The sequence below is a fragment of the Ambystoma mexicanum genome, chromosome 2q, assembly GCF_040938575.1.
Source record: "Ambystoma mexicanum isolate Mex_15411 chromosome 2q, UKY_AmexF1_1, whole genome shotgun sequence".
In the NCBI taxonomy this organism is placed as follows: domain Eukaryota; kingdom Metazoa; phylum Chordata; class Amphibia; order Caudata; family Ambystomatidae; genus Ambystoma; species Ambystoma mexicanum.
The window spans coordinates 1,348,045,299-1,348,071,841 of NC_090924.1; the positions used below are offsets into that span (position 1 = coordinate 1,348,045,299).

The window sequence follows — 26,543 nt, forward strand, 5'->3', positions numbered from 1 at the left end:
AGTCGATGGCATAGAGCCGCGGGTTATGGCAGATTCAGGGTCGGACCTCACCATCCTCCCCATCCAGACGTACAAAGAAATGATGGGATGGGATCAAGTCGAAATCAGGAGCACCAGCCAGAAACCGACAGACTTCGGAGGGGCCACCGTGGACCTTCTAGGATACATAAAGGCAAAAATTGAATTCAAGGACAGGTCCGCCACCACGAAAGTGTACTTCTCCTCCCTAGGGCCCAGCCATGTTGGGATGGGACAACCAACATAAGCTGAGCATATGGCTAGACCCCAGCACCCCCGATCAAGTTCTGCTGGTCTCAGCAGGAGGAGCGCCTAGCCTGAGAGAAGCATTTCCTGGCTTGATCTCCGAAAATGCCAGGGAAAATAAGAGACTATGTGAACAAGAGTTCCAGTGAAGCACAAGGTCAGACCAGTTCCGGCCACAGCAAGGGCAGCACTCGAAGCTCAACTCCAGAAGATGTCATAGAAGGCACATAGAGACAGAGGAATCCTCCGAATGGCTGAGACCGGTGGTACTCATCAAAAGAAAATCTTCCAATGAGCTAAGAATCTGCATAGACCTACGCAGTTTGAACTTGGAAGTGGTCACGGATAGCTTTCCACTTCCCAGCATCAATGAAATAGTACTCATGATAAAAGAAGCAACCATATTTACAAGGCTTGACATGCGAGATGCATACCATCAAATTAGCCTGCACAAGTCCTCACAACCTCTCACTGCCTTCATCACCCCTTTCCAATACACATGCATGCCGTTCGTCCTATCCTCAGCAGCTTCGGCGTGCCAGAGGATGATGAACTCTGTATTGCATGGCATTGCAAATGTTTCGTACTTCCGGGACGACATCCTGGTATACGCCAAGGACACAGCAACTCAGGACGAAGCCCTGAACGAAGTATTGAGCAAGCTACAAGACACGGGCGTCCACCTGCGCCATGAAAAATGTATATTCAGCGCTCGAGAAGTTGAATACCTGGGCTACCGCATCTCGAGAGAAGGGATGAGCCCCAACAAAAACCTCCTCAAAGCCATAACCAATTCCCTGGCCCCGATGTCAAAGGACTAACTTCGGTCTTTCCTGGGGCTCGCGGAATACTATGCGAAGTTAGTCCCCAGATTTTTCGAAACTACATCACCCCTGAGGGAGCTACTAAAAAAGCGCACAGCCTACACATGGGAACGCCAACAAAATGACGCCTTTGCGGAGATCAAAAAAAGGATCCTGCACGCACCCGGTCTCAAACCTTTCAATCCCGAATGGGAATCATGCATCACGACAGAAGCTAGCCCCTATGGTTTAGGCGCCACCCGTACTCCAAAAATAGGCGACTCAAAAAAATATTGTGGCTTTCGCGTCCAAAGCACTATCCACATAGGAGAAAAACTACTCCACCGTGGAAAAAGAAATGCTGGCATGCGCCTGGGCCATAGAATACTTCAGATAGTACGTTTGGGGCACAAAATGCCGGCTGATTACCGACCACAGGCCTTTGATACACATGCTGAGCCCTGGCGGCACCAAAACAGCCACTCCAAGACTGGCCAGAATTACTGCGAAGTGCCAAGAGTTTACCTACGAAATCACCCACATTGCAGGCTGGAAGAATTCACAAGCAGACTGCATGTCCAGGCTACTCGACCAAAACACCACAGGGACCACATTCCTCCGAGATGAATACGTGGTGGCTTCCATAAGCGACCTGAGAAACAGGGACTTCATGGAGATGAGCGAGCGACATTGGCAAGAAGAAATTGAACAAGATGGCACTCTGCGCCGAATAGCAGACTGGGCCTGTGAGGGTTTGCCCAACGAGAAAACAGTTTCTGAAAGTCTTCGCTCGTATTGGAAAGTCAGCGACGAGATCACAATGATGAATGGCTTCGTACCGAGAGGTGACTGCGTCATTGCCCCAACAGTAATCCGCAAAGTAATACTCTGCAGAGAACATTCAGGGCACTTGGGAAGCAACATGACAAGACGCAGAGTATGCGACGCCTATTGGTGGCCCGGAATGGATCAAGAAAAAAGGGCGATGGTCAAAAGGTGCCACGAGTGCGCGAACAGTGACAAGCGGCTCACAGTGAGACAGGCACCCATGGTACCCACGGAAATCCCACACAGTGTATGGTACAAGTTAGGATTGGACTTCGCTGGCCCGCTGGATGGCTTGTCAGCAGATCACAAGTACGGAGTAGTAATGGTGGACTACTTTTCCAAGTGGGTAGAGGTCGAATTCGTGCCAGACATCACCACAAGCACAGTCATTGAAGTGCTCAGCGTCTGTCTTCCAGAGGGAGGGGTTCCCTGAGGAGATCGTAACCGACAATGGCGTGCAGTTAGTCTCCAGGGAAATGGAGAAATTCCCGAGGAAGCACAATATTCGCCAACTGAGGGCAAGTTTGTACCACCCGCAAGCAAATGGACAAGTGGAAAGGGCGAACTGTTTTATTAAAGGCACTCTGCAACTGGCCTGTGCATCAGGCCTAGAACCCCACAAGATAGTGAAAGAGGCCGTTGCGGCCCACCACATCACGCCAAATGCAATCACTGGGGTTTCCCCATTTCAACTGTTGAGGGAGAAGGGCTGCATCCATACTAGTACCCCCACTGGCTACATCAAGTCAGAGAAGATGAAGACGTTGACATGAGAGACATTGTGTTCCGCATGCAAAGGAACAAGGAAGCAATGAAATCCCAAGGCGACAACCGTCGGGTGGCCCATCGCACAGAGGTCAATGAAGGCAACCTTGTAAAGATACGCCTGCAACACAAATACACCACTACAGGTTCCAAATATAGCAGGGCAATAGAAGTAGCCAGCAAAGGGACCAACCATGTCCACACCAGCAATGGAAGATGATGGAATCTGAAAAGAGTGGCCGTGTACTGCAAGAGAGCATCCACCAACCACCCCTCCATGGAAGCAGGAAGCGACAGTGACCAATGGGGTTCTGTCAGCGACCACCAACACTCAGGAACTGACAACTCAGGAAGAAAGGACCAAATAGAACACGTTTACCTCAGGCCCCCGACCCAGTCCCAATAGCCACACTGGGAGGCATCCCCAGAGGACCTCACACCACCCAACACGCCCCACACCACCCAAGACCCAGGCGTCATTCCCAGCCTGGACAGAACCCAAAGGGAGAGAAGGAAGCCCACCAGGTTCACTGACTTTGTCATGAACGAACATCCATGTTTTCCCACCTACGGAGATGTGTGGGGACTCCATCTTGCGAGATCACGGACATATGATCTTGTGAAATTTGTGGAGCGCGAAGGAGACAAAGAACAGAAACCGACGGAGGCTGCAAGGGTCAGTCAGCCCCAGCGCTCCTCCCCTAAGGACTACAGATGGTGCAGGGCCTACCCTCCGAGGCCCCAAGACAGCCAGAGCGTAATACCAAGGCTGAGGGCAGCCTCCTGGGTGCTCTGGCTGTCCCGAGTGTTAATGCTAGCACACCCACATGTAGTGAAGACAATTACATGACAGGACTGATCCACAGTGAGTAAATACCCCAGCCCTGCCCAGAACTTGAAATACCACATACAATGCAATAAGGTGTCTCAAACACCCTTGAACACAATCCGTGTCCTGTAATATGCCCAGGCCTCTACAAATGCATTTTCTTTAAAAGACAGGTTTTGTGGTTTATACTAAGTGAGTTATAAAGTAAAGCAGCACATTCAAAAAGATAAATGAGCCAATCCTCTAAACGTCTGCTTTCCAGATAATGAGTGTGAATAAATCTAGATAGAGGTCAGAAGAAAGGAATGTGGATTGCTTTTAATGGTTTCAATGTTTTTGCTCAAAGAGCTGCCTTTGGCACCCTCTTTTGTGTCGGGCCGCAGGCACTGTGACATTACAAATCCACTGCAATATGTGAGAACCGTGGAGTAGTGATATTTTCTTATTCCAGGCAAGCAAGCGGTGATGCTACAACTACACGGTATAGGCTTTCAAAACAGATATTGCAGGCTTACATACCATTATTGTAATAATAATTCCATGTCACATACAACTCAACCACACACTGCACTGTCTAGTGGTGCTTAATGACGGGATCAATCCCCACCAGATTGATTCCCATTTCTCTTCATCAGAAGGGAGCATGGTTGAATCAGGCTAACCCAGACTCGTAACCAGGAGCCAAGCCGAGCCAGTTTATTGGCCAGTAGACACTGCTAAAGTTTACATACATTTCGGTTCTGGAATGAGGCGCTTTTCAAGTTTGCGGGATGGTGCTTAGGTGAAAGGGAAAGAACATCTCGTTTGTGGAAGACTGTAAAAAAAAAATAAAGTTCTTACCCAACACATCAACTTTTCCAATGTAATTTTTTCTGCAAGTTTTGTGCAATACACAACTAATACGACGATGGTCAAGAGAGAAGCCGTGCAGCTCATGAACTCAAAAAAGTAGAGTGTGCCGCAGTTCAGACAGTGCTCCACAATCTCCTCGCAGATGAAGGCAATGGCCGAGCATACCTATAGGGAAAGAAACAACACAGTTACGACGCAGAAAGAAGGGCAGTCAGCATACCCTTACAGTCCCATACACCTGGCTATTTGAGACAAATCCCTTCGCACTGCTTTAACCCCAATGACTGTCCCAACTCCATCCATTAGACCTGGGCTTTTAGCCTAAACTTATCTCGGAGGAGAGATTTGCATGAGGGGGGGGGGGGGGAGTACTTATCACTGCCAAGTCGTATGAGACTTCTTAAATGATCTCCTGACTGATGATAGTTAATTCTACGTTTCTTCAAAAGCACCTGTCCAAAAAGGCGCTAACAAACATGCTTTACTTTTCTCTTTACTATCTCTCTGTTCTCAAGTTACTTGCCTGTAAGTGATCCAGGTGTCTGTTACACAGGCTTTCTTCAGTGGGCGAAGTTTACAAAAAGAAGTAGTGGAACTATGTCCCCTGGTGGCCTGGCCCCGCTTCCCACAATCCCCATCGCCAAGCCCCCTTCCATGCACAATACAAACACCCAAACAAACACCTGCTGCTTAAGGGAATGTTCAGTGCAGTGCACTGAAGTGCGAGTTTCAACTTTTTCCTACACTTATTTTAAAAGCAATCTATTCCTGAACGGTTTCTTTTTAAAATAAAAAGTATAAGAACAGTTCCACTTTATTTTTATTTTTTTTTTAAGTAGAGGAGCACCGCTCCAGCCCATTTCACCATTGGCTTTCCAGGTTTAACCACGTTACTCACCGTAGTGACCACCTTACTCCAAGTCCATAGTCCCCTTTCCTCCATACTTATGGGACATCTCTCCGTCCTGTGGGATGGGACCGGAGCACTTTGTAAAAAGCATCCAAAAATTTTGCAAATATTTGTCCTTCCTCTCTTTCTTGCACGGGGCCGGAACACTGCCGTAACCCCGGCCATCTCGGTTCTGCCCCGCGCATTGCCCATTAGTCCTTTTCTATCGCCAGGTCTAATACCTATTAGCAATAACAGAGGAACCTTATTAGAGGGGGCGGCGGGCGGCTTATGGAGGAAAGGGGACTATGGACTAGGAGTAAGGTGGTCACTATGGTGAGTAACCTGGTTATACTCCTACGTCCCATCCCCTTTCCTCCAAACTTATGGGAGATTCCCAAGCACGCCTAACAGGAACTATGGGTGGATTGAAATACCCCTTACTGAAAAAGGTTCTTCAGCACAGCCTGACCAAAGTGAGCATCAGCTCTTGAGCTCATGTCTAGACAATAATGCTTACAAAAAGCAGATGGGGAGGCACAAGTAGCTGCCCTAGCAATGGTCGCCCAGGGGACATATTTCTTAAAGGCAACCGAGGCTGCCTTGCCCCGCACCAGGTGTGCATGAATGCCTTTAGGAGGCTTCAGCCCTTGGACAGTGAAAGACTCCATAATGCAGGTGGCGATCCACCGAGAAATAGTCGCCTTAGATGCCTGCTTACCTTGTGGGTTACCAAAGGTCACAAACAGTTGAGAAGAAGTCCTAAGCTCGGATGTTCTGTCCAGATAGAACTTAAGAGCCCTTCTGACATCGAGACAATGCAGAACCCTTTCTGCCTCTGAGGCAGGGTTCGGAAAAAAGACTGGCAGGGAGATCTACTGCTTCAGATGGAACTCAGATAGCACATTCGGCAGGAAAGCAGGATTTGTCCGTAGGACCACCTTATCCTTGTGAAATACCAAGAAGGGATGCTCCACCGACAAGGCCTGGAGCTCACTCACCCGCCTTGCTGACGTAACAACAACCAAAAAAGGACACTTTCCAGGATAGGTACTTGAAGTCCACCGTGGCCATCGGTTCGAAAGGTTTATGGCACAACGCCGTCAGGACCACATTCAGATCCCACGTCGGGTGCGGACTACGAATTGGAGGATAGAGGCGTGTCAAGCCTGCAAAATGCCCCTTAACCACTGAGTTACACAGAGAGTAAGAGCATTGGTCCGTAGAAAGGTAAGCGGAAACCGCTGAAAGATAATGACAGAACGTGGACACCCGACTCTGCTAAGAAGGATACAAAGGACAGTACCGTGTAAATTGTCGCCCCCCCTTGGGTCCAACTGCTTGCTTAAACACCAATGACGGAACCTGAGCCATTTGCTTCTGTACTGGGACCTAGTCGAGGGTTTCTTGGCTGCCTGGATAATACGCATGTTATCCGCAGACAAGTTAAGATGTTGTAAAGACTTGAACCATGCCGCCAAGCTGAGCGATTGTGGGGAGGGGTGCCACAGCTGCTGCTGCTCCCCTTGGTGAAGAAGATCGGGGGTCACTGGTAACCTGATCGGTGGATACACCGACAGGTGTTGAAGTTCTGAGAGCTAAAACCTGGCCGGCCACCAAGTGGCTAGGAGTAGAAGAGAACAGCTCACCGAGTTCTTCAATCTGCAAATTGCTCGGTGAACCAGAGGCAGAGGCGGGAAAGTGCAAGCCCTCATGTTGTGCCATGGAATCTCGAGAGCATCCCCCAGAGAGGAGGCTCCCAGCCCCCCTCTGGAGGCATACTGAGGAAGCTTCTTGTTTGCTGCCGTAGCGAAGAGGTTCACTTCCAGTGTGCCCCAACGCAGGAAAATCCATGAGAGGCCCTCCACCTTCAATTCCCACTCGTAGCTGACCATTGTCCGCCGGCTAAGGGCATCCGCTGTGACATTCAGCTGGCCCGGTATGTGCACTGCAAGCAGCCAAACACCACGAAGAACAGCCCACTCCCAAATCTGGATGGACAGGTCCACGAGAGGGGGGGACTTGGTTCCCCCTTGCTTGTTGATGTAATACATCAACACCACATTGTCCGTGTGTATACGGACCACCTTGTTGGCAATGATCGGTCTGAACGCCCTGAGCGCTAGGAAGACCACCAGAAGCTCCAGATTTATGTGGAGGAGCTTGTCCTGAGGCTACCAAAGATCCGAGACCTGAAGAAGATCCAACATCCCACCCCAGAAGGGAGGAGTCCGTTTCGACTGTCACCTTTGGGTCTGGGTCCTGAAACTCTGTACCCACCGACAGGTTGATGAGAGATGACCACCACTCCAGGTCCACTCTCATGGAAGCCGGAATCATTAACTTGGAGTCCGGATCCACAGCCTGACTCCAAGAACTGTGAAGAGCCATCTGAGTTCGCCTCATCTTTAGACGAGCAAGAGGAAGAGCCAACACGCACAAGGCCATGAAGCCCAGAAGCCTCTGAAACACCAGGCCGACATGCTCTCTGACTGCGCAAACATCTGACACGTGGCTAACAGATCCGCCATTCTGTCCCCGGTCAGGTACACTCTGCAGTCGAACGTGTTCCAGCGAAAACCCAGGCAAATCAAGTCCTGCGAGACTGTCATGGAAGATTTCTGCCAGTTCACCGACAGCCCAAGATGGAACAGGAGCTGAAGGAGAGACTGAAGATTGCACGCGGCTTTCAACGGGCAAGGACTGCGTAAGAGCCAGTCGTCCAAATACAGATACACATGGATACCCTGCAGACAAAGATAGGGCGCAATCACTGACATCTTCGTGAAGACACGCAGCGCCGAGCTGAGGCTAAAAGGAAGTGCTCCTCTCCCAAAGAGAAACGGAGGTACCTCCTGTGTGTATTCCAAATCAGAATATGCATGTACGCATCCTGAAGATCCACCAGGCTGAGCCAATCGCCCATCTGCAAGGAAGAACGTATCTGGCTGGGCGTGATCATCTTAAATTTCTCTTGGGGTAGGAGAAGATTGAACTGGGAAAGGTCTAGGATGGTGCGCAGGCCAGCCTGGTTGGGTTTAGGCACCGTAAACAGCGGGAGTAGAAGCCCTCCCCTCGTTCCCCAAGGGGAACGGGTTCCACCGCTCTGAGGTCCAGAAGCTTCTGCACCTCGGCATTCAGGGAGGGCGATCCAACAGCTGGAAAGGAGGGTCGAAGGGTGGGGTAGGGGTAAGCGGAAGCCCGCCCGAGCGACTGACAAGACCCATCTGTCTTCGGTGATGGTCTGCCATGCCTCCCAATGAGACGCAATGCGCGCTCCCACCGGGGTCTCGTGCGGGTCCCTGAAAACCAGAGGAGGGCCGACTTTGCAACAGCGGTCTCTGGATTTTAAAGGGGGTTTTAACCAGGACCGACAAGGACTTAGCTGTCTGCGTGCTATCCTTAGTCTTGGTCGGCTCTACATCCGTTGTAGAATGAAACAGCTCCTTACCGTCAAACGGAAGGTCCAACACCTTGTCCTGTACTTCCTTCGAAAACTTGGTGGCATGTAGCTACACCTGTCGGGAGGTATCAACCCCCAGCATAAGGCCCCGAGCCGAGATGTCTACGTGGTGAGCCGCAGCCTCCAGGAGATCCTGGGCCAAGACCCTGGCGTCTGATAATCTTGCCTTAAAATCCTCCAGCTTCTCGACCGGAATTAACTCCTCAAACTACGACAGACCTTTCCACATCCGCATATTAGCCCCCGCTAACACTAGTTCGACATTGGTCTGCCGAAGCTGCAAGGCCGAGTTAGCGAAATCTTCCTCCGAAGGGAGTCAAGGAGCTTGTCCTCTTTCCCCAGAACCTGAATAGCCATCGTGGAAGAGGACGCCGCAGCCACCACTGTGGAGGAGGGGGCGGACAAGACGACAGGGCCACCTCTTCCGAAGAATACAACCTAATTTTCTTATTGACGAAAAGTCCAGAGTGTGGCTTTTCCCAGACCCTATGGACCTCGGCTAGAAGGTCCTTCTGCAAGAACAGGCCGGTACGCTCCAGAGGAGACAGGGTGAACGCCCCAGAAAGAACGCCCTCCTATGGAGCGGGTGCCTCGGGCACCGGAACATCCAAGAAACACATGTCCAGTACCCGGTCATGAAAAGCTCTAATAGAGCGGGGCAGGTCCTCGTTGTCCTGGTCGCCCTGTGCGTCATCCGACAGGTCAGGATCCTGCTGAGCCGTGTCGGGCACCGCATTGTCGAAGGGGGACAATGGGGCAAAGGCGGAAGACTCGGCGAAGGCACCATAGGCAAGGGAGGCGCCGGCGGGACCACCGTAGGAACGGGTGGAGCCAGAGGCGCGGGTGGACATATCTCCCTAAAGAGCCCTTTGAAATATTCCCTCATGTGGGCGGTACGCATGAGCGTCTGAAATTTGCCGAAAAAGGCCTCCTCCAGGGACTGTTTCGGAACCAGAGAATGCCTCTCATGAGGAGGATAATTCCAAGGACGTAACGGGGAAGGTAGCCACACCGGCCCATCTCCCAATGTATCCACAAAAATCAGAGGTGCCGACCCCACAGGCAACAAAACATTGTGCGGAAGGGGGATCCGAGCGTTCCAATCATAGGCTGGCCGAAAGGGATGCGCACAAGGAACTCCATGTTCACCCACAGAGCCAAGCCCTACACCTGAGGCCGATGGCGTAGTTGTAGGGGTAGTGCCCAAAATGGCCACCGTGGTCGTGGTGGGAACAGCCACCATTTTGTCATCACCTGAGGGGAACTGCGGGACATGAGGAAGTGAGGCCGGGGTCCCCGTCGATGGATCAGGGGTCTTAACTTTAGCCTCAACATAATGAACCTCGGCAGAGCCGGTATTATGCGGCCTGGAATGTTTCTACGACATACCAACCGCCAAATTAGCCTTCCCAGGAAGGACCTCGGCACTGCTGGTAAAAGAAGAGCTCTCCTTCTTTGCCCCCTCAACAGATCTGGCATCGCTGCAAGAGCGGGAACGGTGAGGAACACCCTTCACCGATAAGGCCTTGCCAGGCCTTCAGAAATGTTGGTAACCTTAACCTCTGTACGAGGGACCTCGAACCCAGGTCCGGTAACAGCCTTACTAGCGCGGGCCTCGAACATCCTTTCAGTAACACCAAGCCCCACCAAGGCATCGGGGCAAACCCCGGTCTTATTTTTGAGGGAAGCCGATAGAGAGGCCTAAGAGCAAACTCCGGTACACCACAACTCAGTAGAACTGGGTCTACAAGCAGCCCCCACAGGAGGGGCCTCAGAGCGCACTCCGGTATCCACAGGCCCCTTACGGAGACCCTCAGAGAAAACTCTGGTACAATTATTAGGCCCCACGGGCACCTCAAGGCAATACCCGGTGACAGAGCGATCAACGCCCCTCCCGGCTTGGGAAGAACCCGGTAAGGTGTCTCCCGGCCGGGGTGCTCTGAAAAGTAACAAACCGATTGGGCGTTTCTTCTTTTCGTCGATAAACGCTTGAAAATGCGAAGGAGGAGTTTGTCGGAACACCCCCTCCCACCGCGCTAACCGATGCGGAAGTGCCCGGACCGAAAGGGAATCACAGTAAAAACAGGAGTCCCAACGGTGATCCAGACCCAAACACTCTAGACAAAGAGGATGGGGATCCGCCGTCGTGAAAAGTCAGTGACACGATGAACAATCTGGAAAGTCTAGTTTGAAAGACAGACAGACTAATACACGATCGCTAGCGAGAGCCAGAGAGGAAAAAGGAAAGAAATCTTCCGCGGATGCAAGTGCGTCCAGTCCTGAACGAGCAGAGAAAAGGACTGATGGGCGATGCGGAGCCGAGGTGGGCAGGGTTACGTCCACGTTCCCTGCCCAGCACAAGAAAGAGAGGAAGGACACATTTTAGCAACATTTCTGGATGCTTTTTACAAAGTGCTCCGGTCCCGTCCCACAGGACGGAGAGATGTCCCATAAGTATGGAGGAAAGGGGACGGGAAGTAGGAGTAAAAACTTCTACGCTTCAGGTGTCTGTCTGTGAGCATGTGCCTGGGTGCTTAATTCTGTGTACACGAGCTCTAAAGGGTGTTGTGCAGGCGTACTGGCCTAGTTACTTTTAACAGCAGTAAATGGAGAGCAAATAGAGGATGCAGGCACACAACTGGGTGTAGATAACTGGACCACACCTTACATCAGTGCTCGGGCTTCATTTGCTCTGCCGCATCACAACATCCCTTCCCAAAATATCCCCAGGGTGCAAAATGTGCACACACTTCTATATATTCGCTAGTAATATCTGACTCTTGGCAAGTAATAGAGTGCAGCGTGTATGCATAGAAATGATGGGGTTAGAGACTTTTTGCTTGATTTAATTACCTTTCTGCTTCCTATTAGGGACCTAAAATAAGGCTTTATAGTCCTTACACATAGTAAATCAGGAGTCTGCAACCTCTGCCTCTCCAGATTTTTCGAACTACCACCATCTCTTACCTCTACCCAGTCCAGTAAATGGTGAGGGATAAAAGGTAGGTTTAGTCCAAAATAGACACTGCCCTGTAGGCTGCATATGCATGTAGTAGGGTTGGGAGTCAAAAGAGGCCCTGGAAATAATTTTCAGTGTGGCTCCATATTACACACTCTCAGCAAACCCGACCCCTTTCCTATGGGAAAATGTGGAAATACCATACAAAACAGGCCATAGGTGCAGAGGCCTGCCGGGAAATCTCCAGAGGTCCCTATAGGCCAGCCCACCGCTGCCCGGAAGTAAATAGCTATGAAGCTTTTTTGGAATTCTTCCTGCTCTTTTGTCTGGTATACTTCCTTGGGCAATCTGCTGCTTGCTATGCTACCCATTTCCTGTAATGAAGAATGCGATGCTACTCCTAAGCCCGGTATTCCTTTTTCTAGGGAGATCTCCTGTGCTGACCCCTCATGTCAAGCTTCAACTTGCAGAACCAGTACGTGTTTCTTGCTATTTGATCGTGACCATTGTTTGCAATTACATAACGTGTATTTGTAGAGTGCACAGTTCACACCCAGAGGGGTATCTTGGCGCTATTGACAGATGACTGATGTTTATGGTTACCCAACTCAATGGTACGCATTTTATCAACCTCAGAAGGATGAAAGGCTGAGTGGACCTGGCAGGATTTGAACGTGTGACAATGAGGTCAATCACAATGCCCAACCAGGAATGCATTAGTCCATTGAGCCACAGGCCCAGCTAGTCACATGGAGCCTTTGCTCACCAACATTATCCACAGGTGAGGGTTTCAGAGTAAACTGAAATTATGGTGAGGATCTCTGTTATGAGAAACGTATGGCCCATTTTAAGGCTTCTCCATTAACCCTTGGGACCATAACACAGGTGTTTATCTTCCTGCCCAGAAAGCATTAGCTGGGGAGCTGCTCATCTTCGGGGTGCCCCGGCAGAGTTTCCCCTTGCTCACAAGTAATTACAAAAAAACTTTGAGGGTTCTGATAAACAATCAGTAATTGCTTAATCCGGCACATTTGCCTTTAGTACACACAATTAATCATCATTATTAATACATAGATTTCATGCCAAAATGTGGAATTCATATAGATAATACAATTAAAATTTCATACAAAGGCACGACTAAAATACATTAAAAGCCACAACAAGTCAGTCAGTTAACAAATAAGCGTTCTCCGAAACCAAGCACGATTAACATATTTCACAACAAAATATGTATCTTTTCCCACCACATTACATCGGCATAGAGCAACGGCTTCTGTAATGTTTCTAATCTGGGCTTTTCTAAACAATGGGACCAAATACATTTTTCTCAAATCGCTGTAGCGCTCACAAAAAAGCAAAAAATGTCTATCAGACTCCTGAACCAACCCACACACCGGACATATTTGCAAATTGTCATCCGTCCAGCCACGAGCAAAAGTTGCAACCTGAGTACCAATCCTGAACTCCAGGTACAAAGGGCACGCGTAAACTGTGGTTATTAAATCCAGGTATCTCTTCCCACATTGGTCGGGTTTCGAGGAGAGGTAGTCCAGCCCCAGTTACGAATTTAAGCACCATTTTATAAGCCGTTCCTGAATATCACGTTTGGAAACCAGCTTAACATCTCTTTTGGAGCTAACGGGCACGTTTAGCAGATGCCCCCAAATTTCCTCCAGACCCACCATTTCAAGTTGGTGCCTTTCGTGCGTCGGCCTTTGCAGAGAACGTCCTCCCAGATAATTCAACAGGTCTGCATATGCTTCCTCATACTTACCAAGCACTGGAGACCCCGATACTCTAACCCAGCAGAAGACAGTTTCCAACCCAATTGCTAAATAATAGTTTCTACCCCACATTCCATTGGTAATGGGGCACTTGGAGAGCTGCTGAGTAATCTCAGTAACTTTTAAAAAAACTGTTCTCGGCCACTCCCAGGTTTGAACAATTTGTATGGCCCCATATCTCGGCTCCATAAAGTAGCGCTGATATGGTCTGGATTAAATAAATATTAATGGCAAGTTTAACCGTTTGCTCTCCATGGGAGACAACACGTATTTAAGCGGCTAACAATAGCAACCTGCACCCTTGTTCCGCACGACACGCGGAACAATTAATGAAATTGAACTTGCCAATTAATCGTTAACAGTGTAATAAGGCTCCATTAGGACGATATAACGTTACAGAAAATGTATTTCTCGCGCAGCCTTCTGACCAACTGAATGGTACCGAAACAAGCATTAGATGCTGTAAACACGTTAACAATCTAACTTTACATATGGACCGGCGTAAATCAGAAAGTAGAAATCAATTCTATTCGGACTCGCATAAATACGTAAAACTAAAATAGAATTAAGTCAAAAGAATATCAAACTATTTTTTTGAGCTGCTGAAAAGCTACGTTCCGAAATATAAAGCAATACTATTCGGTAAGACGCAATTTTTTCTGCTCTAAATTGAAGATTTTTCATTTTTTACGTTTATTTTTGCAAATTAATACTGAAAAGACACATGAACTCATGAAGAATTATACTTCCCTTCTTTTTCTTATTTTTTCCCCCTTCTTTTCCGTCTCCCTTACTCTTAGATTGTATTGTTTCCATTGGATTTAAAGAAAAAGTGGCAGAAAAGGCCAGCAGGATACAGCGCATAGAACGGTAACTTATGTGGCTGTGATAGGGCTGCGGCTGAGAGCTTGAGTAGGAGCCTGCCAAATTCCCACTGGAAATTGGAAGTAGAGAAAGAAAGGGTTTGCTCTCAAACTGCGCACACACATAGAATAATAAGCAATTGCAAATTAAATGAGTGGTTTTAATCAGAATTGGTGCAGCCTGACACGTGTTTCGAGCTTCCCGCTCTTCTACTGAGGCTGCTTGTGCAAAATTATAAAACATTGATGTACAACGAAAACATTTGTTAAGCATGATTCAATAGCAAAACAAACCAGTCCCCAGACCCAGGGCAAGGAGGCAGTTAGGTTTGCCAAACCAACACATTGAGTATATGGTTTAAAGTAACAGACAGTTGCAACGAATGCACATATCAAATCAACCCAATTCAAAGAAAGAAAATGAAAACACAAAAAGTGCGTAATTCGGTGGAAAAAACATAACACATTATAAAACAATGAAAAGAGGGAGGAGAGAGAAAAAAGACAAAAGAACAACAAAATTATTCAGTGAGAGAAGATGCTCATGGTAATCAGCCAGAAATACATGTATAAGGCCACTGACTGTTAAAATTGTACCTTAATCTTGGCTAGTGTGTATTTTGAATACTAGAGAAAAATGCAAAATTAAAAAATGTTTTATCAAGTGGCAACTTAATGAATCGAATACGATAAAAAGAGGGGTTGCAAATATATTGCGTCATAGAAAATTGTTTTAATATTATATATATAGTTTTATCCCACTTACCAAAGGTAGAAGTTGAGTAATCTGACAAAGTTAGGCGTGGGCTCCCTATAAAGCAAAAGACGGGATGGCTATTTATGTAGGAATCTGACTGACTAGATTTCCACCTAGCAGTCATTTGAAAATAAAGAAATGACATACCATTATTTTGCAGTTGCACGAATGAATTTTCAGTAAATTATTATCTTGCTGCAGCACAGGCAGGAAACGAAGAATGCAGGTGCGGCAAGAGCCAAAGAAAACAAAGCAACAAAAGGTCAATTAGCTAATTGAGTGGTTTATCTCTGTGGACATCTGAAGCAGCAAGAATTCTTGCTGGAAGGGTCCGTGTACAAATTGTCAACGTTGACTCACCAGTACTTTCACTGCTATGTGGGGAACTGGAGCCAAACGGGAACCCTCTGTGTGCCGAGTATAACTCGGAGATGTGAGGGAAGCAACAGTGAAAACGCCCGTGCACAGGCGAGTCACCACAGAGTTAATGGGAAAACAAGAGCGCCATGATGGACTAGTGTAGATATCATGTAAAGGAAATCATTAAGGCTACTCCATATAGACAAGGATATGTTTGAGGTGTGCGTATGCCGGAAATAAATTGCGCATGGTAAATGCACAAATAGAATTGGAATTACAAAAAAATAAATAAAAAATAAATAAATAAATAAATAAAAAAAAAATATTTAAAAAAAAAATTGCGAGACAGAAGGACAGAGATCCGGAAGACATTAGTTAATTAATTGGAGTATGAAGTCACTTGAGCTGTCCACGGATGGCAGTAGTGTATTTTAAAACACCTGTGCCTGCATCTATAATAAAGAGTGTTGCATGTGCTGAAAAAGATGCTAAATAAAGGAAGTGCGCCTCGACCTGACTGGATATGCAAGGATTGTGTTAAAACGGTTGCGCCCATGCTAGCAAGTGTATTCATTAAAAAAAAAAAAAAAAAAAAGGGGGGGGGCGCTGCACCCGGGTAGATAGCATGATAGTTGAGTAATGACATGTAAATAGCGGCTGATTACCATTGACATCCATACAAATAATCGGTACCTATTGGCATGACATGTGCGAAGACCTTAAAAAACACACGTGTACCATAACTTTTAAACAACATGTAATCACAAAAAGACAGATAGTTCATGGTCTGTGTTCAGGCCAAACTCTACAGTACGGTATTGACAAATCAATCGAGCTTCCAATTGTCTAAGTTTGAGTATCTGGTTGCCTCCACGTTGTGGAAGTGACACCTTCATCATTCCAGCAAATTTGATCATTGTCTTGTTATCCATTTGATGGGATCTTTGCCAATGCAAAGCTAGGGGATATTTGGAGTCAGATTGAGTAATTGAGTACAGATGTTCCCTGATACGAATTTTCAGCGGGCGTATTGTACTGCCAATATAGAATAGGCCGCAGACACATTTAATACAGTAAATGCAGAATTTCGAATTACAATTAATAAAAGACAAAATCTTATGTGTACCTAAGTGTCCGAAGTCGATGGAGGTAGTCTCCAGTGCATGTGAACACGTGGAGCAGCCCCCACACTTGTAAAAACCAGGGCGTGGGGGCTGGTGTAACCAAGTATGTTGCTTGGGTGGGATTGACATGAATGAAGGAGAAAGTATGTTCTTGAGGTTGTTTGCCTTAGTATAGATAAAACTTGGTGAGTTGTCCACCCAAGGAGTAATATCACGATCAAGTTGTAGGATGTGCCAATGCCGTTTGATTATATTGTAAAGCAGCGAACTATCGGAATTAAATCTAGTAATAAATTTGAGTTTCTGAGAATGAACAGTCTCGTTCCTTATTTTCGGAGTGAGTAGATCGCATCTCTTCATGGTCCGTACATCATGTTCTGCTTTTACTACTGAGCGTACGTCATAGCCTCTAGCTATAAACCTTTGGCGTATCAATGAACATTCCTGGTCGAAGTCTTTCGTAAGCAGACAATTCCGTCTTGCCCGAATGAATTCGCCTTTGGGTATATTGGAAACTACAGTTTTCCTATGACAGCTAGTAGCATGCAGAACTGCATTCACGGATGTAGATTTTCTAAAAGTTTTAGTTACAAACTGATTATCTGAGATACTGATAGTAAGGTCTAAGAAATTAACACATATGGGGCTATACGTGTGTGTAAATTGAATGCCCCAATTGTTGGAATTGAGATAAGCAACAAATTCATTTAAAAGCTCAATAGAACCATTCCAAACCAAAAGCACATCATCGATATAACGTTTCCACATGTGAATATGTGGCGTGAAAAGCTGGTTAGAGAAAACGAGTTGTTGTTCATAATTATGCATGAAAATATTAGCTAACGCTGGGGCATAACTTGCCCCCATTGCAACTCCGATCAACTGTCTGTAGTAAGTGTTATTGAAAAGAAATACATTGTTGGTAAGGGCAACAGATAGTAAATCTTTGATCATTTCGATATGTTCGAAAAACGAGGCTGAATGAGCACGAAAGATAAAGTCTATACTGCTGATTGCTTGCTGATGATTAATGGATGTGTAAAGCGCTTTTACATCAAGTGTAACCAGGACAAGATTAGGTAACATAGGCAGTTGGTTAAGCATCTGGAGAATGTGCATTGTGTCACGAATGAAAGTAGGTATGTTGTTGACTAATGGTGAAATGCATTCATTGATGTACAGGGAGGTGGGCTCCAGGATACCACCACCTCCACTCAGTATAGGTCTCCCTTCTGGTATTTTAACAAACGGTTTGTGAATTTTTGGCAGGAAATAAGCAGTTGGCATTGTTGGCCCATCAACAATTAAGAATTGTCTTTCCACATCGGTTAACAGGCCTGCTGTAAGCCATTTGTCCACCACTAATTTGATTGTTGCACGGAGGGAGGTCGTAGGGTTACCAGGTAAAATTTCGTAACATCCAGGAGAATCAAGGTGGGCGAGGCCCATTGTGATGTAGTCTACTTTGTCCAGAATCACAACATTGCCTCCCTTATCTGCCTCCTTTATGATAATCGTATCAATTGAAGCCAGAGTGTGCAGAGCTTGTTGTTCTTTGATAGAGAGGTTAAATCTCGTGTTCTTTTGTTTGACAGAGTCTTGTAATTTGTGGATGTCATTGGTTACGACTTGGATGTTACGAAATTTTACCTGGTAACCCTACGACCTCCCTCCGTGCAACAATCAAATTAGTGGTGGACAAATGGCTTACAGCAGGCCTGTTAACCGATGTGGAAAGACAATTCTTAATTGTTGATGGGCCAACAATGCCAACTGCTTATTTCCTGCCAAAAATTCACAAACCGTTTGTTAAAATACCAGAAGGGAGACCTATACTGAGTGGAGGTGGTGGTATCCTGGAGCCCACCTCCCTGTACATCAATGAATGCATTTCACCATTAGTCAACAACATACCTACTTTCATTCGTGACACAATGCACATTCTCCAGATGCTTAACCAACTGCCTATGTTACCTAATCTTGTCCTGGTTACACTTGATGTAAAAGCGCTTTACACATCCATTAATCATCAGCAAGCAATCAGCAGTATAGACTTTATCTTTCGTGCTCATTCAGCCTCGTTTTTCGAACATATCGAAATGATCAAAGATTTACTATCTGTTGCCCTTACCAACAATGTATTTCTTTTCAATAACACTTACTACAGACAGTTGATCGGAGTTGCAATGGGGGCAAGTTATGCCCCAGCGTTAGCTAATATTTTCATGCATAATTATGAACAACAACTCGTTTTCTCTAACCAGCTTTTCACGCCACATATTCACATGTGGAAACGTTATATCGATGATGTGCTTTTGGTTTGGAATGGTTCTATTGAGCTTTTAAATGAATTTGTTGCTTATCTCAATTCCAACAATTGGGGCATTCAATTTACACACACGTATAGCCCCATATGTGTTAATTTCTTAGACCTTACTATCAGTATCTCAGATAATCAGTTTGTAACTAAAACTTTTAGAAAATCTACATCCGTGAATGCAGTTCTGCATGCTACTAGCTGTCATAGGAAAACTGTAGTTTCCAATATACCCAAAGGCGAATTCATTCGGGCAAGACGGAATTGTCTGCTTACGAAAGACTTCGACCAGGAATGTTCATTGATACGCCAAAGGTTTATAGCTAGAGGCTATGACGTACGCTCAGTAGTAAAAGCAGAACATGATGTACGGACCATGAAGAGATGCGATCTACTCACTCCGAAAATAAGGAACGAGACTGTTCATTCTCAGAAACTCAAATTTATTACTAGATTTAATTCCGATAGTTCGCTGCTTTACAATATAATCAAACGGCATTGGCACATCCTACAACTTGATCGTGATATTACTCCTTGGGTGGACAACTCACCAAGTTTTATCTATACTAAGGCAAACAACCTCAAGAACATACTTTCTCCTTCATTCATGTCAATCCCACCCAAGCAACATACTTGGTTACACCAGCCCCCACGCCCTGGTTTTTACAAGTGTGGGGGCTGCTCCACGTGTTCACATGCACTGGAGACTACCTCCATCGACTTCGGACACTTAGGTACACATAAGATTTTGTCTTTTATTAATTGTAATTCGAAATTCTGCATTTACTGTATTAAATGTGTCTGCGGCCTATTCTATATTGGCAGTACAATACGCCCGCTGAAAATTCGTATCAGGGAACATCTGTACTCAATTACTCAATCTGACTCCAAATATCCCCTAGCTTTGCATTGGCAAAGATCCCATCAAATGGATAACAAGACAATGATCAAATTTGCTGGAATGATGAAGGTGTCACTTCCACAACGTGGAGGCAACCAGATACTCAAACTTAGACAATTGGAAGCTCGATTGATTTGTCAATACCGTACTGTAGAGTTTGGCCTGAACACAGACCATGAACTATCTGTCTTTTTGTGATTACATGTTGTTTAAAAGTTATGGTACACGTGTGTTTTTTAAGGTCTTCGCACATGTCATGCCAATAGGTACCGATTATTTGTATGGATGTCAATGGTAATCAGCCGCTATTTACATGTCATTACTCAACTATCATGCTATCTACCCGGGTGCAGCGCCCCCCCCCTTTTTTTTTTTTTTTTTTTTAATGAATACACTTGCTAGCATGGGCGCAACCGTTTTAACACAATCCTTGCATATCCAGTCAGGTCGAGGCGCACTTCCTTTATTTAGCATCTTTTTCAGCACATGCAACACTCTTTATTATAGATGCAGGCACAGGTGTTTTAAAATACACTACTGCCATCCGTGGACAGCTCAAGTGACTTCATACTCCAATTAATTAACTAATGTCTTCCGGATCTCTGTCCTTCTGTCTCGCAATTTTTTTTTTAAATATTTTTTTATTTATTTATTTATTTATTTATTTTTTATTTATTTTTTTGTAATTCCAATTCTATTTGTGCATTTACCATGCGCAATTTATTTCCGGCATACGCACACCTCAAACATATCCTTGTCTATATGGAGTAGCCTTAATGATTTCCTTTACATGATATCTACACTAGTCCATCATGGCGCTCTTGTTTTCCCATTAACTCTGTGGTGACTCGCCTGTGCACGGGCGTTTTCACTGTTGCTTCCCTCACATCTCCGAGTTATACTCGGCACACAGAGGGTTCCCGTTTGGCTCCAGTTCCCCACATAGCAGTGAAAGTACTGGTGAGTCAACGTTGACAATTTGTACACGGACCCTTCCAGCAAGAATTCTTGCTGCTTCAGATGTCCACAGAGATAAACCACTCAATTAGCTAATTGACCTTTTGTTGCTTTGTTTTCTTTGGCTCTTGCCGCACCTGCATTCTTCGTTTCCTGCCTGTGCTGCAGCAAGATAATAATTTACTGAAAATTCATTCGTGCAACTGCAAAATAATGGTATGTCATTTCTTTATTTTCAAATGACTGCTAGGTGGAAATCTAGTCAGTCAGATTCCTACATAAATAGCCATCCCGTCTTTTGCTTTATAGGGAGCCCACGCCTAACTTTGTCAGATTACTCAACTTCTACCTTTGGTAAGTGGGATAAAACTATATATATAATATTAAAACAATTTTCTATGACGCAATATATTTGCAACCCCTCTTTTTATCGTATTCGATTCATTAAGTTGCCACTTGATAAAACATTTTTTAATTTTGCATTTTTCTCTAGTATTCAAAATACACACTAGCCAAGATTAAGGTACAATTTTAACAGTCAGTGGCCTTATACATGTATTTCTGGCTGATTACCATGAGCATCTTCTCTCACTGAATAATTTTGTTGTTCTTTTGTCTTTTTTCTCTCTCCTCCCTCTTTTCATTGTTTTATAATGTGTTATGTTTTTTCCACCGAATTACGCACTTTTTGTGTTTTCATTTTCTTTCTTTGAATTGGGTTGATTTGATATGTGCATTCGTTGCAACTGTCTGTTACTTTAAACCATATACTCAATGTGTTGGTTTGGCAAACCCTAACTGCCTCCTTGCCCTGGGTCTGGGGACTGGTTTGTTTTGCTATTGAATCATGCTTAACAAATGTTTTCGTTGTACATCAATGTTTTATAATTTTGCACAAGCAGCCTCAGTAGAAGAGCGGGAAGCTCGAAACACGTGTCAGGCTGCACCAATTCTGATTAAAACCACTCATTTAATTTGCAATTGCTTATTATTCTATGTGTGTGCGCAGTTTGAGAGCAAACCCTTTCTTTCTCTACTTCTTGTTTCCATTGGATATTCATGCTTTTTAATACTCCTTTTCTTTAAATGTGACACTGTTCATCCATATCAATCCTCCTCTAATCCCCCTCCCTTGAAGTCTGTGCTACATACGACAATTTTTCTTTTGCACTTACTCTATTACCTAATGAATATCAATGTCTGATTTAAATATATGATGTTTTCACTCACTAGCCCTGATTTGAAAAAGACGGCTGACTCCGTTGAACCACGTGTCATCCTAAAGGGCACTTGCTTATTACAAATATACAGTCTTAAAAAACTAGACTTCGACTAAGTGTAGTCTTTACATTCTTTTTTGGCGTGTGAATGACAAAATGTAACTACCTTTTCACTAATACTTTACACAACGGAGTGGAGGAACCACATTTTCTCCATTTTCTCTGTTACATAATTCATGCGACTAATATCCAGCTTTTTCGATAAGAAACAGAAGGGCGCTGAGGTCTACCTTAACAAGTGTCCGCTGTGAAAAGGTTCCTCAATCGAATTTGTTTTATGTATTTAATACACCCCCAGTTCTCTCTAAAATAGTCTGTGCCCTACTAGACTAGGGCACCCATGTTCCTGTATCAGTGAACCTCACTCCCAGGTAGTCTTAATAGCTAACCTGTTCAAGGGCAGTCCCGTGCACCTGATCCCCATATGAGACGTAGCCAATAAGACTGAATCGACAGCAAAATAAAATGTGCTGGGTACACATCAACACCAGGTTTCGGAGGATCGAGTTTTTGCCCCAGAGCATTCTGCCACCAAGTCCAAAATAATGTAATTAAAATAGAGACAAAACAGAAGCGGGGCAAGGACACAGCCGTGCCGCACGCCTCTGTCAACTGGGAACTGTATGGTAGTCTCTCCTGCCAAGCCTCACCTCACAACCACCTTATCAGAGTAAAGCGGGATAATCACTGGCACCAATTGAGCAGGCACCCCCCAGGTCGGCAAAACCTGCCATAGCTGGGCCCTAGGTACGCTATCTAAAGAGGTCTGTAAGCCTACCAACACTGCATAGACCCGCATTCTTTTTAGCACAGTGTATTTCTGCATAATTGTAGACAGGCGAAAGCACAGGTCAACTGTGCTCAGCCCTTGCTGGAACCCAGCCTATAGATGAGACCCTTAGTAGCTACTTAGTCCTGCAATTGTTGTAGGACCGATTTAGCAAATAGTTTCCCTGTTGTGTCGAGTAGTGACATGTGCCTGTAATTACCACTTTTTTCTCTCCCACCTTTCTTGTATACAGGTACTATCTCAGCACAAAGCCTTGATTCTGAAACCTTATTGAGGCTGACCAGTGCTTGGAACAGCCTCAATTATTTTGGCACCCAGAAATCGGGCTCATTCTTCCACAGGTCGGTCTGGATTTTTGTCGGGACCAAGAGCATTCTGGCCCTTAATGATCAATAATGCATTTTTTACATCTGCCAAGGTGATATGTGAGCTACTGTGGTTAGTTGGAACCCAGCCTGTGCCAGCAGCTCCCACTTTATAAACTCCTTCACTAGGGGCCTACTCTACATGTAAGCCACAAAAATGGGGAAACCATTCCTCTGCAGTAATCATACAATCAGAGGGTAGGGACTAAAAAAAACCTTGCTACCCTTTTGGACGGCTACTTCTACAAGTTCTTGCCATTTAGCTTCAGTTTATGATGTTCCTGCTTCACTTTTTTTCTTATATTTACTCCTCTTGGTGTGTAACACCTCCTTGTTCACCTTGTCTTCTGTTGTAAGGTAAAACATAAGCTACCTTTGGCCAACCCACACGCATGATCAAACCAGGCGGGCTTCTGCACTTTTATTTGCTTTTGCAAAGATGCTAAACTAGTAAACCAAGGATTAAGCTCAGCAGTCAAGATGATTGTATTCAGCCAATACCCTACCAGCTCTGAGATTATGTTCACATACATTTTCAATAGAGAGGAGAACTGAATCATATATAGAATGCTTCAACCCTACGGTCATATTATCCCATTTGACAGCATGTCTGGCATTCCCAGATATCATAATCGGCACAGCAGGCACAATACCGGCTTGCTTCTTACCCAATCATCCTAGCTTTAGCAAACAAGGTTTATGATCACATTCCATACAGTCAGAGATGGAGAACTCCTCCACTTCCCAAATCATCCATCTCAACCAGATTATAATCTGATAAAGCACTGCTCATCAACATTGGCCATCAGCCAGTATGGTGTGATGCATTTGTGATTAACATGCCGTATGTTAAGGAATGATCTGTAATAGGCGCTCTGGAACGGTGCCTGTTGCCTGACCGTACCAAATTCAGCCCTCCCATATGCAGCATATAAACATTACAACACCGGGATCACCACATTTGGCTGTCGTGGATTGATGGAATCAAGTCTACCAGATACCTGGAGAATCTATCCATGACCACCACAAAGTGTTTGTCGTGGATCACGGGGCCAAAATACATAGCTTGCCAGGGTCCGTTGCTGTATGAAAGGGATTCAAACGGGGGCTGTTTGGCCCTCAAACATGTGGCCTGACACTTTGTGCATCTATAGATCATGTTCTTCACTCACTTCCAGGCCAGGAATACAGACAATCTCTCTAAGACAGAAGTGGCCTTCACGGCTTACTAGTGTCCAGTATGGACAATGTCACGGTCTACAAAGGGGGAGGGGACACTCGTAGACACCCTTAGGTAGTAGAGAATTAGGCATGCATGCTTCACAGTCCTTGTAGGACTTCCTTCACATCTGGGGCGAAGTGACTATATGGCTAAGAAATCTTTAAATTTCCGTAACAGCAAATGAAGTTTGGCAAACGAAATGCACTTCTGTGGCCAGTACAACATTTTCTTCAGTCTGGGTGTCTTCCACTCTTTTTTCTTGGAGAATTCATCGCGGGTTGAGAGAGATAATCTGCTGGGTTATCGACACCTGCTCGGTAGCACAGGTTTCATCTTCCTCAATCATCTGAAGTAACTGCTCCAAGCCCAGAGGGGGCTCACACCCATCATCACTTCCATAGCTCTCCAGTCATGAAATGCCATTGTAGCGTCTACTGCTAGCTTTGCTTCATCAAAAGCCATTTGTTCCTTCTTGCCCCGTTCCTTTGGACAGCGTTTGCATATGAGACGCTAAAGGGGATGTATCAGCTACATATATTGACCATCCCCAAGAAACCTTTGATTTCGCATTGTTTACTGGGGGGCAGCTGCAGCTTTTATGTCAGCCACCTTCTTTGGACATGCAGACAAACCACAGTCCTGGTAGACTGGTAGATATAGCAGAGAATTTTTTTGTAAAAACACCGATTTGGTCCTGGTTCAAAGACAGACCATCCCCTTTTAGGTTTTGAAAAACATTGGCCAGTCTCACTAAATGTTCTTGCACGGATGAAGCATAAATCAACACTGTCACCGATATGGAGTCCTCCTGGCAAATACATGCTGAATTGCGTTGAAGTACTTCCGCTGAAGAGTACACAACAAAGCTGAGCCGTTTATATCAGAATATCAGATGTGGAAAGAAAAGAACTATAGCATATCTTTAATTCTTATGCAATGGCACCTGATGGTATCCAGCAGTGAAGTCTACATTAGAGAAAAGGGTAACCCCTTGGGTGTCAGCCACAATGTCACAGTGTCAAGCAACCTCCCGTCCATACATATTCATACTGGCTCAGGGTGCTATGGCTTGGCTACAACAGGGAACCCCCATGGTGTGGGCCCAGTCACTTTCTCTAGGATGCCTTGCACCTACAGTTTTGCCAACTCATTTAATTTTCTTCTGAAGATGAACATGCACTCTACAGTGATGCAGAACTACCGGCTGGACCGTGGGGATCTACATGGAGAGACACCTGGTGCCCTCCCAGGCAGCCAGCGCCTGCAAACAAATAACCAGATTCCATAGAAAAAGGGTTTCAACATCTTCCTGGTACACTCAGTATGCTAAGTGAACTAACCTTTGGGCTTTAGCCGTGCCACAGCAGAGTCAATTGTCCCTGCCCTCAATAGGGACTTCTATTTTGCTTGCAACTGGTCTTGTTCATGGTGTTACTCAGTGAAAATTGCACTCTGCAGAGACAACTGTGTCAATGCTCCAAACACAAAATGTTTCACCTTGGGCTTAAGAAAATGAGGGAAGTGGATAAATGACACTTGGGTCTGAATGTGAGCTGGAACCTCCATCAATTGGATAGTCACTTTGCAGTGGGACAGCCATTGCTTTCCTTTCTTGCTGCCAAAAATCGCACAGATAAAGCTGCTACACCCTACTCTCCACTAGGCAGGTTGGTCTTGACATCCACTGCCAGCTCTATGTTAGCCACTTTGTCCATCAGTCCTACAATTTGGAGTCAATTTACTGCACAGAAATTGCTGCATGGCACATCTTAGCATAATGGTTGGGTCCGACACTGTCCCCCTACTGGATTATGCCCTATGTGTGGTACACAAACTCTGCAATACTCACAGGGAGATCATGGAGTCATAAGTACCGTGGTTGTCACTGGCCTCCTCCGCCTCTGGGCAGCCTCGCAATGCAGGTGTCACAAACAACCTTGATTACAACATCCCATCATTTTTAGCGCATTCTCCAGCTGGTCAGCCCCCATGGTGGCTACTTCATGAGATCAGCCATGTTCCAAAACTGGTTGCAGCCTGTTACCGAGCTTACATAGTATCTGTAGACACAGACTAGTTGAAAACCGGAACTGCAGCAAAAGTTGGTCACCAGGTCTTCACAGGTCTTCCGACGTCTTCACAGCTGGGCAGGATATTTGGCTTCCCACAGA

At 45.7% G+C, this 26,543-nt stretch overlaps 1 protein-coding gene across 1 annotated transcript in view; it reads right to left on the reverse strand.

Annotated features, from left to right (window-relative positions):
- The window catches only part of CMTM6 (CKLF like MARVEL transmembrane domain containing 6), a 223,653-nt gene that overhangs the window by 94,540 nt on the left and 102,570 nt on the right, over nucleotides 1-26,543 (reverse strand). Inside the window, exon 2 of the mRNA XM_069648811.1 lies at nucleotides 4,330-4,506. Within this exon, the coding sequence (XP_069504912.1) occupies nucleotides 4,330-4,506 (177 nt within the window). The remainder of the gene's footprint in view (nucleotides 1-4,329; nucleotides 4,507-26,543) is intronic.